Source organism: Mastigoproctus giganteus, chromosome 9 (genome assembly GCF_048544385.1).
Source record: "Mastigoproctus giganteus isolate SK-2022 chromosome 9, ASM4854438v1, whole genome shotgun sequence".
Classification (NCBI taxonomy): domain Eukaryota; kingdom Metazoa; phylum Arthropoda; class Arachnida; order Uropygi; family Thelyphonidae; genus Mastigoproctus; species Mastigoproctus giganteus.
This window is the reverse complement of record NC_143583.1, coordinates 102857755-102876777: the sequence shown is the minus strand read 5'-3', so window position 1 is coordinate 102876777 and position 19023 is coordinate 102857755. Positions and strand designations below refer to the sequence as shown.

At 37.0% G+C, this 19023-nt stretch overlaps 1 protein-coding gene across 1 annotated transcript in view; it reads left to right on the top strand.

Moving 5' to 3' along the window:
- The window catches only part of LOC150080603 (recQ-like DNA helicase Blm), a 200546-nt gene that overhangs the window by 172785 nt on the left and 8738 nt on the right, over positions 1 to 19023 (top strand). The window contains exon 14 of the mRNA XM_090381153.1: positions 7421 to 7739. Coding sequence (XP_090237279.1) covers positions 7421 to 7739 — 319 coding nt within the window. The remainder of the gene's footprint in view (positions 1 to 7420; positions 7740 to 19023) is intronic.

Here is a 19023-nt window from a genome sequence, read left to right as displayed (position 1 = left end):
ATACAGAATTTAAATATTGTCTCAGAGACCACCATAGTCACCTTTACGAAAGCAAAAACCCTTCTCTTTACCCTTGATGATAGTTACCTCTGAGTAAATCTCACTTCAGCACACTGCGATCATTGCCCCCTAGTGGTTCCTTTATCTGCAGATTCTTAATGCACGAAGAATCATTACAGATAATCAGATGAAGGGTATTACTCCCTCTAGTTGCCTCCCGAACATGCTGGTGTAGAAAACAGTCATCCAATAAATCCACAAAAGCCTTGCTAGTGTGCGAGCGCCCAACCCACAAATTCCAGTCAATATCTGGGAAATTAAAATCCCCCATTATAAGGCACTCTGATTTTCTGGCCCACTCTATTTCTCTGCACAATTGCTCATTATACTCATCAGATTCATTAGGCCTATAACACACACCTACTCTCATTTTTCCTTTCCCAGTGCTTATGTCACACCAAACAGACTCAACATTGCATTGTCCACCAACATCAATTGGAAGCACTTCCTGTCCTGTCTATCCATTCTGTACACATTGTTCTTCCCAAATTCCAGTTCTGCACTGCTTATGTCTGTGTGACACCATGTCTCTGATATCCCAATAATATCTGCCTTTAATGTCTTGACTAGCACTTCAATCTCATCGAATTTATTAACTGTACTCCTAGCATTGGTGTACATGCAAGTATACATGCACCTGTTGTGCATGTATACTACTCTTAGTTACCTGTCTACTCTATATCTACTCGTATTTACCCTAATACAGCCCATGTATTTACTTGTTCCACTATGACTCCCAGCAGTCCTGGAAATTGCCATTGCCTTGCTTTCCAGGCTGCTGCTCAACTGCATTTCGATAGAAGTAGTGCAAGAATCACTTTTACCTCTGCCAGCGGCTACTGTTAATCTATTAGTCCGTGTATCCCCCCAAGCTAGCAGTTTTCTGACCTATCTAATTCTGCCTTGATAGCATCAGCAAATATTCTTGCACCCTTTCTATTTAAGTGTATCTCATCCCTGTAGAAGCAGTCTCTTCTGTTAACAAGCACAGACCAGACTGAGAAAAATTCTGTCCCTTGAGCCTTTTACAATCTCTCCAGGGCTGAATTGATCGACAAGGCTTTCATCATATACTCCCTCCTATCGTGTCTGGGCAGAATTGCAGACACTTTCAAATTCAACCCTAACTCACAGCTTTTTTTCAGCAAACTGCTGGTTAGGACAAGTAATGCTGACATAATAGGGCTTACAGAAACCTGGTGCCACCTGGAGATATGGGGATGATGAGTTTCAGTATGGTATGTATAATGTATTTAGAAAGAATAGGGAAGATAGAAGGGGTGGTGGGGTTGTGCTTCTTATAAAAAGCAGCCTGAGCACAACAAAAGCTTTCCCGGATTCAAGTGTTCCGCAAGCTGGTATAGAATCTGTATGGTGTGAGATTGTTGGAAGCAAAGGTATAATGAGAGTGGGAGTAATCTACAGGCAGCTGATTGTGAAGATTATGATGAGAGCTTCTACATACAAATGGAATGAGCAAGTAATGTCTTGTTATGGGTGATTTTAATTTGCCTCTAATTGATGTCCACATGGGGGACAAAATTGTTAAATCAACTAGATGATTGCTATTTGTATCAACATGTGAGAGAACGTACTAGGGAAAAGAATACTCTAGACTTCATCATTACTAGATGACATAATAGGGCTGACAATACAGGAACCAGTAGCAAGAAGTGATCACTGAGTTGTACAGTGGACAATGAAGAGAAAGGTAGCAGTAGTTAAAAGCAGAGGAATGGGTTTTAATTTCAGGAAAGGAAATTATGATGCTACATGCCCTCTATTAACTGGGTAGATATCTCACAGAGAGCGAATACAATTGAATTATGGTATACCTTTAAAACATTAATCACAGAAGCCTTGAATGTTTATATACCATTAAAAAAATACTCCACAAGGAGGATTCCAAGTTGGATGAATAATGAAGTTGCTAGATTACTTGAGCAGAAAAAGATGGCATGGAAAAGTTATAGAGCGATAAAAAGTACTGAAGCCTATAACAGCTACAAATTGATCCGTAATAGTGCCGCAAAAAAGGTTAGCCTGGCAAAGGCAGATTATGAGAAATTGCTGGCAAAGAGAGCAAAAAAGGGGGAGAAGGTATTCTTCACATATATAAATGCAAAGAAGAGAAGGACAAACCAGATCAGACCCTTATGTAATGGATGTGGGATAGTATTAGATATCCTAGCTGAAGTTGCAGTTGAACTTGATAGTTACTTTGCATCGATATTTACAGAAGAAAAACCCTTTGTGTTAATGGGAAATTATGGGAGTGAAGTTTAAAAATATGTAATGAAATGATGTTGAAATTTCACATGTTTATTTAATAAAAAAACTTTTGAGCCTACAGGACGGTAAGGCTCCAGGGGTTTATGGCATACACCCTATAATCTTAAGTGAGGCAGCAAGTAAGTGCATTGAACCATTGAGGCTAATTATGAGAGTATCATTGGACTCTGGAGTGATTCCATTGGATTGGAAAAGTGCCACTGTATCTGCAATACATAAGGGCAGTCTAAGAGTGAAGTGGAAAATACCGGTCAGTTAGTCTAACTTCAGTAGTAGGAGAAAATCATGGAGACAATGATTGAGGATAAAATTCAGGATCATTTAGATAGAAATGGAATTCTAAAGAATACTCAGCATGGTTTTGCAAAGGGAAAATCATGTTTAACTAATCTGGTTAGCTATTTTGACAGGGTCACTCAAGAGCTGGATTTAGGGAATAATTTCGACATTGTTTATTTGGATTTCAACAGAGCATTTGACTTAGTCCCATATGAGTGGTTACGTTATAAGCTGGAACAGGTTGGAATCATGGAAAATCTTTAGATGAATAGTTGGATGGCTTCAGGGCAGGAGGCAGAGAGTTGTGATAAATGGTTATTCCTCAGATTGGGTTGACGTAAGAAGTGGGGTTCCCCACTGTTAGTATTAGGACTACTGCTGTTTCTGATTTTCATAAATGACATCGATGAAGGGATAGAGGGCATGATGTCTAAATTTGCAGATGATGTAAGATTGGTAGAGTAGTTAATAATCACTGCCAAGCAGAGCTTCTTCAGAGTAACCTAGATAGACTTCAGGAATGGTCAGAAAAATGGCAGCTATGCTTTAATCCAGCAAAGTGTAAGGTCTTTCACCTGGGGAACAGTAACTCCAAAATAACTTATACACTTGGCAGAGTTGAACTAAAACTGGTAGTGGAGGAAAGGGACTTTGATATTACAATATGGTCAGACATGAAGTTCTCCGAGCACTGTAGACTGGTTGCAGGGAAGGCCCATGGTGTCCTATCAATGGTTTATCGAACAATTGCGAGTAGAGATAAGGACATCATAATCCCATTATATAAGACTGTTGTTAGACCACACTTAGAATACTGTGTTCAATTATGGAGACCACACCTAATGAAAGACTGTGCTTCTTGAAAGGGTCCAAAAACGGATAACTCGTCTGGTGGGAGTGGCAAAGGGGCCTCCATATGAGAAAAGACTTTGAATATGTGGGTTGCAGAGCTTGGAAACTAGGCACCTTAGAGGAGACTTGATTGAGGTGTTTAAGGCTCTGAGAGGCATAAGCAAAATGAATAAGGACAACATTTTCACAGTTAAAAATGATTTTAGAACAGGGGGCCATAATTTCAAGTTACAGGGGAAGATGTTTAGACTGGATTTTAGGAAGTTTTATTTTAGCCAGTGAGTTATAAATTACTGGAATAAGTTACCTACATGGGTGGTAGAGGCTGACAGTTTGGGAAAATTTAAAGGTCAGCTGGATAATTACCTACAGGAGGAGGGAAACATATAGGTTGTCTATTTCCTTTTCTCTTATTTTTTTTTTTTTATTACAGCAGGCCCTCGTTATAACGTGGTTCACTCTACGCTGATTCGCCACAACACTGTTCTTATATTATAACCCATATCTCACTATAATGCTGAAATTTTCTTCCACGCTAATTTAACTGCAGTATGGTGGCTTGTTATGTAGTTCCAAGATCAGAAGTTTAAAAAATGATCCAAGTATATTGCTTGTAATATTTGCGTTATATGCATTTATAGTCATCATTCAGTACAGTGTTAGGTAAATGACAGTTTACTCGAACATTGCATAATAATGCAACACAGTTACATTTTTGAAGATTAATAATGGCAGATAAGAATTAAAAAGCAACAACGTCTGGATGCTGTATGAAGCCTACTAAGGTAAGAAAAAACTGAATTTGAAAATTAAATTATACGTTTTGAAGCGAATAGATTCTGTTCAACAACAAGTAGACATGTGCAATCGGCGCCTCCGTAGCCAGGTGGGAAGGAGCAGCAGTGCGTAGCAAGCGCTTCTTGATTGACCGGGGTTCGAGCCTGTCACCACCAAATATGCAGGATGCGGAAGGGTCAGGGAATGACCACCGCATATCCCGGAGCAATATGGTCTTAGTTGCTAATGCTCCTAAAAACCAAATAACAAACAACAAACAAGTGCAATCATTTAGGATTGGCAGATTCAATTGTAAGAACAATTATAAAAAATAAAGAATTAATTTTAGCAGTGGGAAAGACAGCTGTTCCACTGCAAACAACTAAATTGGTTATGGCTATGCCAGCTATTATAATTGAAATGTAGAGACTCCTAAATAATTTTATTGAAGATAATATCTAATGCACAATTCCATGAAGTTAAATATTATTAAATAAAAAGCGATTAGCCTATATGATGATCTGAAGAAAGCTAACCTAAAAAAAAAGTGGAACCATTTAAAACTAGTAAGGGATGGTTCGATAGATTTAAAATTCAGGGAGAAGCTGTAAGTGCAGATCAAGAAGGAGCCGAAACTTTCGAAAAAGAATTTCTTAAAATTATTGAAGTGAGGTGTTATATTTCTCAACAAGTTTTTAACATATATGAAACAGGACTTTTTTGGAAACGAATGCCTAAAAGAAGTTTTTTTATCGAAAAAAGAAAAAAATATGCCAGGTTTCAAAGTGGCGAAGGATCGTTTGACTTTATTGTTGAGTGGTAACACTGTGGGGGAATTTAAAGTAAAATCCTTTTAGTTTACTAGGAAGATTGCCAAAGTACAATCCAAAATCGACCAAAGATACAAAAACTCGACAGTCCAGGGCCATCGGATTAATAAATTCATGATTTTAATTGGCATTTTATGTTTAATTTTGATACGTAATGTAGTTACTTACCACATAGTTATATATGTATGTAATGGAGAATATTTTATATGTACAGATTTTTAATATTAAATATTTTGACTGACATTTGGCATCTTTTCACTACTGTTTATTATTTGTGAGTCATGGTGGTATAGACTGCAACTCACAAATACATATGTTACATTATGGGAATACAGTGCTCGTTTAGCGCTCTGTTTTTACAGAACGAATTATCAGCGTTAAGTGGGGTCACCCGTATTATTATTATTATATTTTTGTTTTTTCTTTTTATTATTATTTTTTTTTTTTAGCTGGTGTAGCCTAAGCCATAGGCTTCCTTGCACTATGTAGTCATTACTAATACTTTGAATTGTCATACAAAATTTCATAAGAATTTAGTAAATGTGTTGAAGAACTAATGAAAGTCCCAATGATAATCGAACACATTCAAACCATTATAGAGCTGGCATGAACACAAAGACTCTCTGCATGTCCAAGATTTACAACTTAAGAACAAAACAGGACTACTGATATTTCACTATTTTTGACAGTTAATAACAGACAGTAAACCAAAGATGTAGTATTAACCTATGCTGGATAGTAGGACATGTAGGAATATCAGGAAACAGTAGCAGACTAGCAGTAGTAGAAACAGTAGTAGTAGCAGCCAAAACAGCATTGCATAACTTACAAATACAGCTCAACAGCTGTCTGGAGACTGTAATATACGCCAAAGTGTGAAGTCCACTGAAAAAACCTCTGGCAGAACAAATGCTGAAGAAACTCTTCAGCAATAAACTGGAAATTGAAAATTATGTAACTAGCTCATAAAAGGAAGAGGAAGTTGCCTTTACTTAGCCAAAAGTGAGTATTGAGCAGTCACATGCTACTTCTGCTATCTTATTCCACAAAATAGCTTTCCATCACACTTTAACTGCAGCAAAAGATTAACCATCAAAGATATCCTAGATGAATGTTCAAATTATAGACCTTCTAAGATACAAAGACTGACATTGACTTCCATACAAAAAAGATGCTACACTACATATTACATTCCAAGATATACTAACTGATTGCACTCAAGTACTGCATATTTTCATCTCCATGAAAGCAATAAACTTTTCCGAACTTTTTGATGCTGAAACATTATGTGCCAAAAATATCTAAACAGAAGTAAGGGTTATTATTATTTTGGCTTTTAAGAGCATTAGCAACTAAGGCCATATTGCTCCGGAGATATGCAGTGGTCATTCCCTAACCTTTCCGCATCCTCCCTATTTGGTGGTCACGGGCTCAAACCCCGGTCTAATCAAGAAGCGTGTGCTACGCACTGCTGCTCCTGCCCACCTGGCTAAGGAGACGCCTAGAAGTAAGGGAGAGGGATGTGTGGTACTAAGCACAGCTTAACAAGTCTGAAATCGACTATGTTAAGTTTAAAATCTGTGGTGTCAGTTATTAGCTTTCAAAGAGGAAGAACATGTCCAACATAAATGTAAATTTTTAATGGATTATATCAGTATATGCAGTGAAAGGAAATCGAAGTGAAAACAATGTTGACATTGCCAAAATTTGGCAATACCCTTTGGAACATGGTACATACCCACTTTGAAAAGCTCTGCAATAAATCTTTACTATTTTCTATAAACACCACGCAAAATTCTCCAGTGCATACATTAGCATAATGACAAGAGCTGATGGATAGCTCCATTACATAACTAACAAGCTGTAGTAAAAAAAGAATGGCCATTGCTGTTATTAAACTGAGGAATCCTGACTAGCCATCTAGCCTTGATTTTGTTGCTACTCAAATGGTGTTAATGCACCACTTGAATAGCAAGAACTCATATTTACCAATGTTATACCTTATCCAATATTTTGTCTTATCTTGTCATTTTTTAACAAATCTGAATAACTTATTTAGCTCATATTGAAGTTGTGTGACTTGATTATCGTAAGCTACCCTGCTTGTCTTTATCATCAGAAAACTTAAGCATTTTGTTTCAAAATTCACATCAGTTGGAAGAGCCACTTATCACCTGAAAAAAAAAATAAATATCAAAAATAATTCTAATTTAATAACTAGATAAAATCCATTGTATAATCCACAAATATGGTTTATACAATGGATATAATCCATATAATATGCATGAATTTAGTTTCTATGTATATTTTTTGATTATCATTTATTCTAGGTTCGATTCCACTTAAGAAAAGACACAAAGAAAATGCCAACAGTTCAACCAGTGACCAATGCAGAAGAAAATACTGAGATACAGAAACTCATCAGTAATTGTTATGATGAATTAATAGCAGTGAGTAAGGCTGTAGCTTCAGAACGCAAAATGCATTATACAAATATTATTAATATAGAAGCATTACGCCAGATGTCTAGGGATTTGCCATCAACGGAGCAAGAAATGTTGTTAATTCCTCATATCACACGAGTTGTGTTTGAAAAGTATGGATCTCGTTTCTTAGAAGTTACACAAAGATATGGAGCAGAAAGATTGAGTATGTTTATTTTTTTTCTTAATAGCAGTGAGTGGTTGGTATATTTAAGTGTTATTAATGAAATAACCACAGTATCCACAAAACTTATGAAAAACAAACATCAACCTAAAAAAAAGTGTGTATTTTTTTTTTATTTATTTTATTTATACAGCATGGTCCCATTAGTCATGGGGTAATGCTGCATTTGTCATATGTTAATTTGATTATTTGCGGAACCATCTGTAAGCTTTGAATGCTATAGCATTCTTTTTAGGGAACGAACAGAAATGACATGAACAGATTTGGACTGCAGCGGTATAAATTTTCTTAGCTTATTCACAGAATAACTTTACTGCTTTAAAGTAATCACATTTCAGATATCTCAAATAACAATGTAGTAATTAGTTAAGTAATTTCTGATGGTGGGTTTGAGCATTTTATCCAGAATATTATTAGTTTAAAGTTATTCTGTGAATAAAATAAGATCATCTGTTTACCATTGTAGTGTAGAGACCATTTTCTTCACAGTTTGTGTAATGTGTTTGCATCATGCCTTGTCCATCACACGCCAGATACTTTAACTTTGTAAACCAGATGCTTTGGCTCAGGAGAGAACTGTTGACAGTGGTTCTCTTGCGAATCATAGCTACAGTTGCTGTTCCAGTTCTGGTTTTTGTGCTGAGTCCTCTGTAGTTGGACAAGACACAGCCAAGGGATGTATTTGTGTGCTTTTGTTGTAGAGAGAATACAAGGATCTTAGGTGCCAAGTCAGCATTCTGATAGGCTTATTTGAGAGCTTACAAACAACGTTGATGCCCTTGAAGAAATTGAAAAGAGGGACCCTTCAAGCAATCACTACCCAGCACAGTGCTGGAACACAATGAGATCCTCCATAGTAGAATGCACTGGTCCCACAGGAAGTAGCTTTTATTGGAGACTCCGTTGTTATAGGAGTGGGAAATATGCTTTGTAAAAAGGATAAGTGGAATTGGGACCATAGTAATTTGCCTGAGGCAAAAGTTGTTGTAGAGTAGCATGGTATTTTAAGGACACAAAAGGTGATATTGATGTACAAATTGGTACCAATGATATTATAAATAGGTTTGTTTTGGCCATATTGCTCCGGGATATGCAGTGGTCATTCCCTGACTTTTCCACATCCTCCGTATTTGGTGGTGACGGGCTCAAACCCCGGTCTAATCAAGAAGCGTGTGCTACGCACTGCTGCTCCTTCCCACCTGGATACGGAGCCGCCTATTATAAATAGGAGATTTGAGGATTTAATCAGCAAGTGAAGGGCAGTGTTGTGAAAAAGTCACAAGTTAGGATTGAAATTGGAAGTGTCTGATTATACCCAAGCACGATAGGAGAGAGAGTACATGATGGGAGACTTGCCACAATCATTTAGGCCCTGGAGAGACTGTACAAGGTTCATTGGGTAGAATTTTTCCCAGGGGAAACTGTTTTTTCAAGGATGGGATATCCTTAAATAGAAGGGCTACAAGAATATTTGCTGATGCTATCATAGCAGTCTTAAGTGAGTCAGAAAACCGCTAGCTTTACACAGATTAATAGCAGCTGAAGGCAGAGGTGTAAGTGATTCTTGTATTTTGCTATTGAAACTTACAGTAGTATGGGAAGGAAGGTTTGTAGGATTTCAAGGCCTGTTGGGGGTCCTCAAGCAAATAGCTGTGTTAGGATTACTAAGAGGATTACAGGTACATATATACTTATATGTGTGCAAATGCCGGGGGCATAATAAATAAATAAATTTGGTGAATTTGAAGTACTGGTTAAGTCATCAAATGTGGATGTTGTAATATCAGAGACCATGGTGTCACCCAGACATAAGGGATGCAGAATTTGAATATGGGGAGACGGGATAGGAGGAATTATGTTTGTTTGTTATTTGTTTGTTATTTGGTTTTTAGGAGCATTAGCAACTAAGGCCATATTGCTCCGGGATATGCGGTGGTCATTCCCTGACCTTTCCGCATCCTCCGTATTTGGTGGTGACGGGCTCAAACCCCGGTCTAATCAAGAAGCGTGTGCTACGCACTGCTGCTCCTTCCCACCTGGATACGGAGCCGCCTATTATAAATAGGAGATTTGAGGATTTAATCAGCAAGTGAAGGGCAGTGTTGTGAAAAAGTCACAAGTTAGGATTGAAATTGGAAGTGTCTGATTATACCCAAGCACGATAGGAGAGAGAGTACATGATGGGAGACTTGCCACAATCATTTAGGCCCTGGAGAGACTGTACAAGGTTCATTGGGTTGAATTTTTCCCAGGGGAAACTGTTTTTTCAAGGATGGGATATCCTTAAATAGAAGGGCTACAAGAATATTTGCTGATGCTATCATAGCAGTCTTAAGTGAGTCAGAAAACCGCTAGCTTTACACAGATTAATAGCAGCTGAAGGCAGAGGTGTAAGTGATTCTTGTATTTTGCTATTGAAACTTACAGTAGTATGGGAAGGAAGGTTTGTAGGATTTCAAGGCCTGTTGGGGGTCCTCAAGCAAATAGCTGTGTTAGGATTACTAAGAGGATTACAGGTACATATATACTTATATGTGTGCAAATGCCGGGGGCATAATAAATAAATAAATTTGGTGAATTTGAAGTACTGGTTAAGTCATCAAATGTGGATGTTGTAATATCAGAGACCATGGTGTCACCCAGACATAAGGGATGCAGAATTTGAATATGGGGAGACGGGATAGGAGGAATTATGTTTGTTTGTTATTTGTTTGTTATTTGGTTTTTAGGAGCATTAGCAACTAAGGCCATATTGCTCCGGGATATGCGGTGGTCATTCCCTGACCTTTCCGCATCCTCCGTATTTGGTGGTGACGGGCTCGAACCCCGGTCTAACCAAGAAGCGTGTGCTATGCACTGCTGCTCCTTCCCACCTGGCTACGGAGGCGCCGGAGGAATTATTCTCATCGTTTTTTTGGTTTTTTTTTAAATGACAATCCCATCAAAAGTTAGTAGAAGCTATAATACTTAGTACTGTGTGCGGACTGAATGTTGAGAAGATGGAAGAAGGTATTTGTTGACTGGTGAGGAAGGTTATTCCAGGAAATGGAAATTGAAACAATAAATGAAGGAGAAGCAGTCTAGAAATCTGAATATTGTTGAAGATAAGCATAGGAGCAGAAGAATCCTTTTTGCGAGATATACGACGTTGGTTCTGTAAGTTTGAAGTTGGACAGTAAAAGGATGCTGACTGGTTGCAGCACTTGTTTGGACTCATTTGGAAGGAGGAGGAATTATAGAAGCCAATTCAGAAGACCAGTGCTCACTGAATTATCTATAGAAAAGGCATGCAGCAGAAACAGAATGTTCAGTTTCTGCTGAATGTCTGTGAGACAAGTGGACAGACTTTGAAAGAGAAGGGTCATTAATTAACCTAACTGCTCTCTTTTGAATTTTTTCATTCATTCATTTATTAATTACACACAATATAGTCTCAACATTATGTACATAAAAGTATATACATGATTTATATACAAGATATATTTACATATAATTATATGCTCTGACAAACATTAAACTCTCGTGTGTGTGTGCAAGTGTGTTCTTATTCAGGGTAGCTCCCAGGCATAAGCCAAAATCTACCTTGAGAACTTGGGAATATATAGTCTTTACAAACCAGTCCTTAAAATAAGTATGTTAAATTACCAGAGTCTGATTTTACTGTAGTGCTATTCGCACTTGAAATCCCGCACCCACTGGAGGTAGTGCAATACCAGTGAGTGCCAGCAATCCCGCACCCCGGGTTGCCCATACCAGGGAGCCAGCAGGGAAAAAAAAAAAAATATATATATATATATATATATATATATATAATAAAACAACAATAATATTCAATAGTCTGGATGGCACAACTATAAACTTCAAAAATCACAGTTCAACTGAATATTTCCTCAGTTGCTGTTTCACATGCACTGGAACCTCCAAAACCAATAACGGTACTATCCAGCAATCTCCAACTGTACGCCATGGATAATAGAACCTTTAGACCACCAGACCCGACGCAATGAATCTGATCCAGCACGGCAGAATCCAGAATGGAGTATTCATGATCGCAGCACAAAAGACAACTAACCAGAGCACCAGACCCAACACCATGAATCAGGTCCAGCACCCCAGCTGCTAGCCAGATGTAGAAACAAATAGTGAAACTCCATGAAGACAATTAAGACACTAGGTTTGCCTCTCAAGAAAGGCTCTGAGAACAGTTCTTCTTGCAAAAACAGCAGCTGAAAACTCCTGAAATAAATTAAAACAGTCACGATTTGCAATAAGCAAATGCACTGTATCAAATGATAAGTCAGGAATATGTGCCATCAAAATCCGCCTTTGGTCTTCGTACTCCCGACATAAAAAAATTACATACATCCAAGTCTCCTGCTCGCCACATGTACAGAAAGGATCTGTCTCCAACCCTCTCTCATATAATTTGGCCCTAAGTGAGCCGTGTCCTGTTAACAAATAAGAAGTGTACATAGAAGGCGTAAACCAAGATGCCACGGTTTTTTCCAATGCATAGTTCACCTGGGGAATATATTTCCTCGTCACAGCTCCAACATCACCACTTTCCCATCTGGTCTGGCATAAATCCATTAATTTGTTCCATATTCGTTGTTTTTCTTCTTTAATATTATTCTCCAAATCGATTGTAATATCCAAAAACGTTATTGATGTACCCTTTTTCAATTTGTACAAAAACCCTCTGTAGACAATAAATAAATCCAATGGCATGGTACCAGCAATTACCTGTAGGGCGTTTGTAGACTCTGTTCTAGGTACTTTCAATAAAGTTAATAACATAGAGCGCTGAAGCGATAAAAGTTTCGATCGAATCCTAGTTTTAGTTACCACAGAAAACCAAACAACAGCCGCATATGCCACTATCTGGAGAAAAATAGTCTTATAATACAATGACAACACCCTCTTATTCAATCCCCACTCCTTATGAGAAATCCTAGCAATGGAGCCTGTAAAGTGTCTTACTTTTACATTTAAGTGTGAAACATGTGGGAAAAAGGAAAGTTTGTCATCTATGATTAATCCCAAATACTTAGTTTTAGCAACATAAGGAATTTGAACTCCACCTAAAAGAACTCTAGAAGCCTGAGAGAGGTTATTATTATTATTATTATTATTTAGCCATATGGTGCAAGGAAGCTTGAGGCTCATGCTGCACCAGCCAAAAAAAATTTGAGTACCCTGAGAGAGAGAGAAAGTAGGAGGGAATCACCAAAAAAAGAGAAGAATGATGATATCTAGCTCAGGCCCCTGGGGTTATGGAGACATTATTCCATGGTAGGGCAGATTTGAGATTTGCACAGAGTGGGTAGCTATTTAGAAGAAAAGTAACACCGAGAAAGAAACAGAAAATTCAGTTTGTGCTTAGGCAGAGAGAGAGAGAGAGAGAGAGAGAGAGAGAGAGATTTGAAGTCATGGTAATCCCCGATACAGATATGTGATCAGTCTAGAAATCTGAGTGTTATTGAAGATAAGCATAGGAGCAGAATAATTCTTTTTTTGTGAGATATAAGACAGGACTGAGTTTTAGAAGGATTGAAATCAACAAGTTATCTTTGCCCGACTGGAGAATTGCTTGGAGGTCTGCATTTAAGGAACTGGTAGTGGATATTCGAGACGTTGAAACTGTTCGTGCATGTCAAAGTTTCTCAAACTGGAAAGTGGAATGCAATGTGCTATCATTAGCAAAACTATGGGTAGGATTTCTAGTCAATGGAAGAAGGTCATTAATATACAAGTGTAAAAGAATAGTAGAAAGAACTGAACCTTGGAGAACACCAGCATTAGTGCAGAAGTTAGAAGACAGAGAGCTGTCTACCATCACCTGCAGTGAGCAGGCATAGAGAAAATTGTATACCCGATTACAAAAAATAGTTGGAGGATTATTTAGAAGACCTCTATGCCAAGCACAATCAAAAGAAAGCATTTCAGATTCCAAGAGCATCTGCTTGATTTTCACCAAGCTTTTCCATTTAATTTGTCCATAGATGGTTAAATTTAAGGTCATAAAGCAGAGCTATGATGCTCAATATGTTCAATGTTATTTCAAAATTTGTAGAAGAATAAGATGGATCTTTCCTCTTTCGCAACACAAATAATTCATTCAAAATTTATGTTAATTTTTAATTATTTTCAATTGATTTTTATTATGGTAATCATTTTGCATTAATTTTATATTGGTTTTAATTTCTGGAGCGTATCATAGGGAAGTGTTTACGTATCATATTGAGGTAAATTTCTCTTATTCTTCAACAAATATTAAAATAACATAGAACATATTGAGCATTATAGCTCTGCTTTATATTCTTAAAATTCGAAAAATACTTTATTTCTGTCGATACATTGAACAATGGCACAAACAGCTTGTATCCTTTGATCCTCTTTTTGAATTGGGGATACGTTTGCACTTCCCCAGTCCATAGGGAGCTCCCCTGAATCTATGGAATACTCTCATAATTGTAGCTAAGCATTTGCTTACTTCCTTTGTTGCCTCCCTTATAATTAGATATATCTTATCCACCCCAGGTGGCTTTCTTATGTTTAACTTCAACAATTTCTCTTCCACTTTTTCCTCAGTTATTACAAAATCATTTAACTTCCTGTTAGAGTTTGACAAACTTCTAGCATCTAGTTCCCTAAAGAAATCTTCTCATATGAATGTAGATGCAAAATATTCATTCAATTTGTCAGCAACCTGAGCAGGATCATCAACAGTCGAACCATCGATATCAAGTGGACCAGTTTGATTCATCTCCTTCCTTCTAGTGTTTACATAAGTAAAGAAGTCTTTGATGTTTTTCTCTTTGCATCCTTAAATGGGATTTTAGGTGCTTTGAAATAAAATGAGATTTTATGTGCTTCAAGATGCAATGAGATTTTGTGCCTCTTAACTAAGAGTGTAACCCCTTCTCCCCTCATATCCTCTCTGTCCTTTCTGTACATATTTTACTCCCTATATTTAAATTCTATTCATCTCTGATATCCCAACAATGTCCGCATTTGATATTTTGACCCAGCAGTTCAAATTCATCAAATTTATTTACTATGCTCCTACCATTGGTATACATACAAGTATACATGCACCTGTTCTTACTCTTAGTTACTGTAACACAGCCCATGTATTTACTTGTTCCTTGATGACTCCCATCAGGTTGCCTCCGTAGCCAGGTGGGAAGGAGCAGTAGTGCGTAACACACGCTTCTTGATTAGACCGGGGTTCGATCCCGTCACGACCAAATACGGAGGATGTGGAAAGGTCAGGTCAGGGAATGACCACTGCATATTCCCGGAGCAATATGGCCTTAGCGGCTATTGTTAATCTGTTGGTCTGTGTAACTCCCCCCCCCCCAAATCACGCTAAGGCTGATTTTGAGAAGTCTTTGGCAAAAAAATTCAAAGAAAAGCAGACTTTAGCTTTTAAACAAGAGAGGGAGGTGGATGAATCACAACGGGCCATGAGATAAGAATGATTTAACTAATGATTATTCTGCTCAGGTTGCTGAAAAATGATTATTTATTTTGCATCTACATTCACATATGAAATTCTTAGGGAAAGGGATGCCAAATGTGTATTTAATTTAACAGGTAGTTAAACAATTGTGTGATAACTCAGAGGAGAGTGGGAGATAAACTGTTGCATCTAAATGTAAACAAAGGAACCTGGATGGGTGATGCACCCAGTGAGATCAGCAAAAATGTGCACATATGGGGAGAACATTCGAATATGTGGGCTGTGTAAGGCTTGGAAACTAGATGCCTTAGAGGAGATTTGATTGAGATATATAAGGCTCTGAGAGGTGAACATAAAATGAACAGGGGTGAAATTTTTATTGTTATAAAAAATACTTTATAAAAATTTGAATTTTATGTCACCCAGAACTGAGTGACATAAAATTCAAAATACTGGAGGAAAGGTTTATCCTGGATTGCAGGAAGTTTTCTTTTAGCCAGCAAGTTACTAATTATTAGAATAACTTGCCTCCATGGATGGTGGGGGGAGTCAAATGGATGGTTTTTTTATTATTATTTTTTTTTTTGCCAGTGCAGCCAAAGGCTGGGGTTTCTTTGCACTGTACAGCTAATGCTAATATTAATACTAATACTACTAAATGAATGCATATATTACAAATACCTTTCACTGTTCTAAATGTCTTGCAGAGATGGAGAAAACCCCTGGTGCTGTCAGACAACTAACTCACTGTTCTAAGTGTCAAAAACATAGACACTCACAGATCATGCAGAAGCACACTGACATGAGCTAGATGTGGACCCAAAGACTCAAATAACAATTACTGCTTTGTTTCGTGTTATTGCAGTCTTTGTTTCCTTTCAGTCATTGTTATTGCAAAGGAAAATCCTGCCTATTCAAGAATATGTGAATGATGAAAAAAAGAAATACAAAGCAGAATTCTTACACTTCTGGAATTTTCTTATTAAATGCCAACATGATTCTAAGAGAATTCTGACTCTCTGCTGATCCGAGTGCAAGCTGTTAACTGCATTTAGTTTCCCCTTCCAAGAGCATTGAACAAATGAACCACTACTTCCATTCTAGTACTGATGAATGTTGACATATACATTTGCTCTGCTGATCATCACCTCTAAATTAAATTTGTCACTGCCAAGTGACAAGTTTATTCTAGAACACTTCTAGTTTTCAAGGCTCAAGTTTTTGACCTCAGCCACACCTCTTTTCAGACTGATTCAGCTTGTAACTGACTGACATCCTATCATGCACCCAATGATTCTCACTTACCATTTTTTCTGTTATGCTCATAAAGTGTAATTTAAAAAAAAAAAACACAGTTGAGGCATAAATGCATTCATTTGGAATGATGATTGTGCAATACATGTACTTAGATTACTTTGCAGTATTCCCAAATTGATTTGCTACCAAGATACAGTTTGATCACATGGTGCCTCCCCTACTTGTCTTTCATATTTTTACTGAAGAATTTGCTTTTGGGAAAGTAACCATGATGTTGGCTTCTTTATTTATTTATTATTTCTCTCTCTCTCTCTCTCTCTCTCTCTCTCTCTCTCTCTCTCTCTCTCTCTCTCTCTCTCATTCATTCATTCATTCATTGTGAACTCAAGCCTTCATGCTGCTGCTGCTGCTTGGTGAAATAACATATGATGATGAACAGTGACCACATACTTTGTTATTAGACACAGCTTTCATTGCCACCTGCAACATATCATGATGTACAGTGACCACATACTTTGTTATTAGACACAGCTTTCATTGCCACCTGCAACAGTCAGAATAATTCATGGCTATATCGTTGAGATTAAAAAGTTCATCGAACATCCCAAGATGTCAAAAGCTACCATTTTATTCCAGTTTTTATCTTTTATCCTTTATCTTGCCTTTTATCTTGCTTTTACTTTATTCTGAATCATCAGTTTTTGTATACCATTGGTTGGAGTTGGTAAAAAAGATTCTAATGCTGGGTCCATAGTTTAAAAGCCCTATCCTTAAAAATAATGTTTAAAGTAGAGTGATATTCTAAGTATGTAACAAATGTTAAAACTAGAGATGCACTGATAAGCAAATTGGCCAATTACTGATTAATCGGTCTTAGCTTATTGGGTGATTACCAATTAATCAGGCGATTATTGGCTTTCACATATGGTTCATTAGTTTATATGATTAATGCACTCAAAATATATGCTTATTGTGACTCAATTTTTTTCTTGATGCCTTGTGATATAGGTAAAATCGATAGATGTACCGGGGACAACACTTCTGATGAAAGAGAAGACAAAATCTGAAGCATGATAGCAATACATCATTTCATTAAATTTCTAGTTTAAAAAATAACTGCAATTAGCATCATTGCACTCTGCATCTAAAAGGGTATTCGAGATAGAAAGGGGATGGATGGTCTCCCTGAGGCACATAAAGTATGCTAAAATACATTATTTTATTCCTATGGCTATTATTAATTCATATTAAAATCAATCTTCCCTGTATATAATTTATGAGATAATAAATGTGTCCTTTTTTTTAATCATTCATGAGAATGCTGTTGAAGAGGCTCTTACCAGGAAGAAATTTTTTTGCTTCCCTCACCGTAATATGATCTGTAAAGTGCAAATTAAATTTTACATTACAATAGAGGACATCGTTCGCTACAAAAAAGTCCACAACAGCATATATCTCTAAGTTATACTTTCAAAGATATTAATTTGGGAAGTTCACTGTTTTCTTGTTGAGCATCTAAAAACTCACATTTCTAAAGTTCTAATCTAAATGTAATCAATTTTTTTCAGATCTTTAATAAGAAAAAAATTAATATCTTTTTTAAATAATCGTCAATCACCCTAATGATGCCAAGTATTGTGTGGAAATTTTTTTAAGGTAGGCCCAAAAGATACAACTCTCTGCATATGCAGTTTGTGTGATGTTAGCATATCAAGGGGTGGAAAAACAGCTAAAACCTTTACAACATATAATATGATGTAAAGGAAGTTCCATCCTCAAGAAATAGCAAAGGAAACAGAATCAAATAAATTGATAAGGACTTGTACAGAAGCTGAGTGTTCAAGAACAAGCGACAGCACCTATGAGCCTTCTACTAAAGTACAACCTACCTTGGAAGCTGTATTAGCAAAGAAAAAGTTATAGGATATTAATAATCATAGGGCCAAAGAGATTCACTACACAATTGGAGAAATGATAGCTGTTGATCTGCAACCATATTCTTTGGTATCAGACATTGGATTTCAAAAATTATTGAAGAAGATCTGTCCCGATTACTACATTCCAAGCAGAAAGTATTTTACTGAAAATATTATACCAGATATATTTCAAAAAGTCAAAACAAAATTCAAATATCTCTTGAGAAAGTCAAGTACATTTCTTTAACCACAGATATTTGGACAGCTAGTACAAACAATTCCTCTTTTTTGAGTGTGATAGATCACTGGCTTTCAAATGATTTTGAACAACATAAGGCTGTCCTAAGCATTGCTCCTTTTAGTGGCTCCCACACAGCTGTTAGAATCAGTGAACAGTTAAGCAAATCTCTTGAAGATGAAACCCATGTTTAGTCTCTAGAGCAAAGTTTCCGGCACCCCCCTCCCCCCCATACTTCTCCTTCAACCCATGCATGGTACTAAGTACTATAGGTTTTGATACCTTTCGTATTTGGGGTTTTCATAAAAAAAAAAAAAAAAAACTGACAAACAATATCTTCCTGGTATTGCGAGACTGAAGTTAGTAACTGGAGAGACAAATATGGTAGCT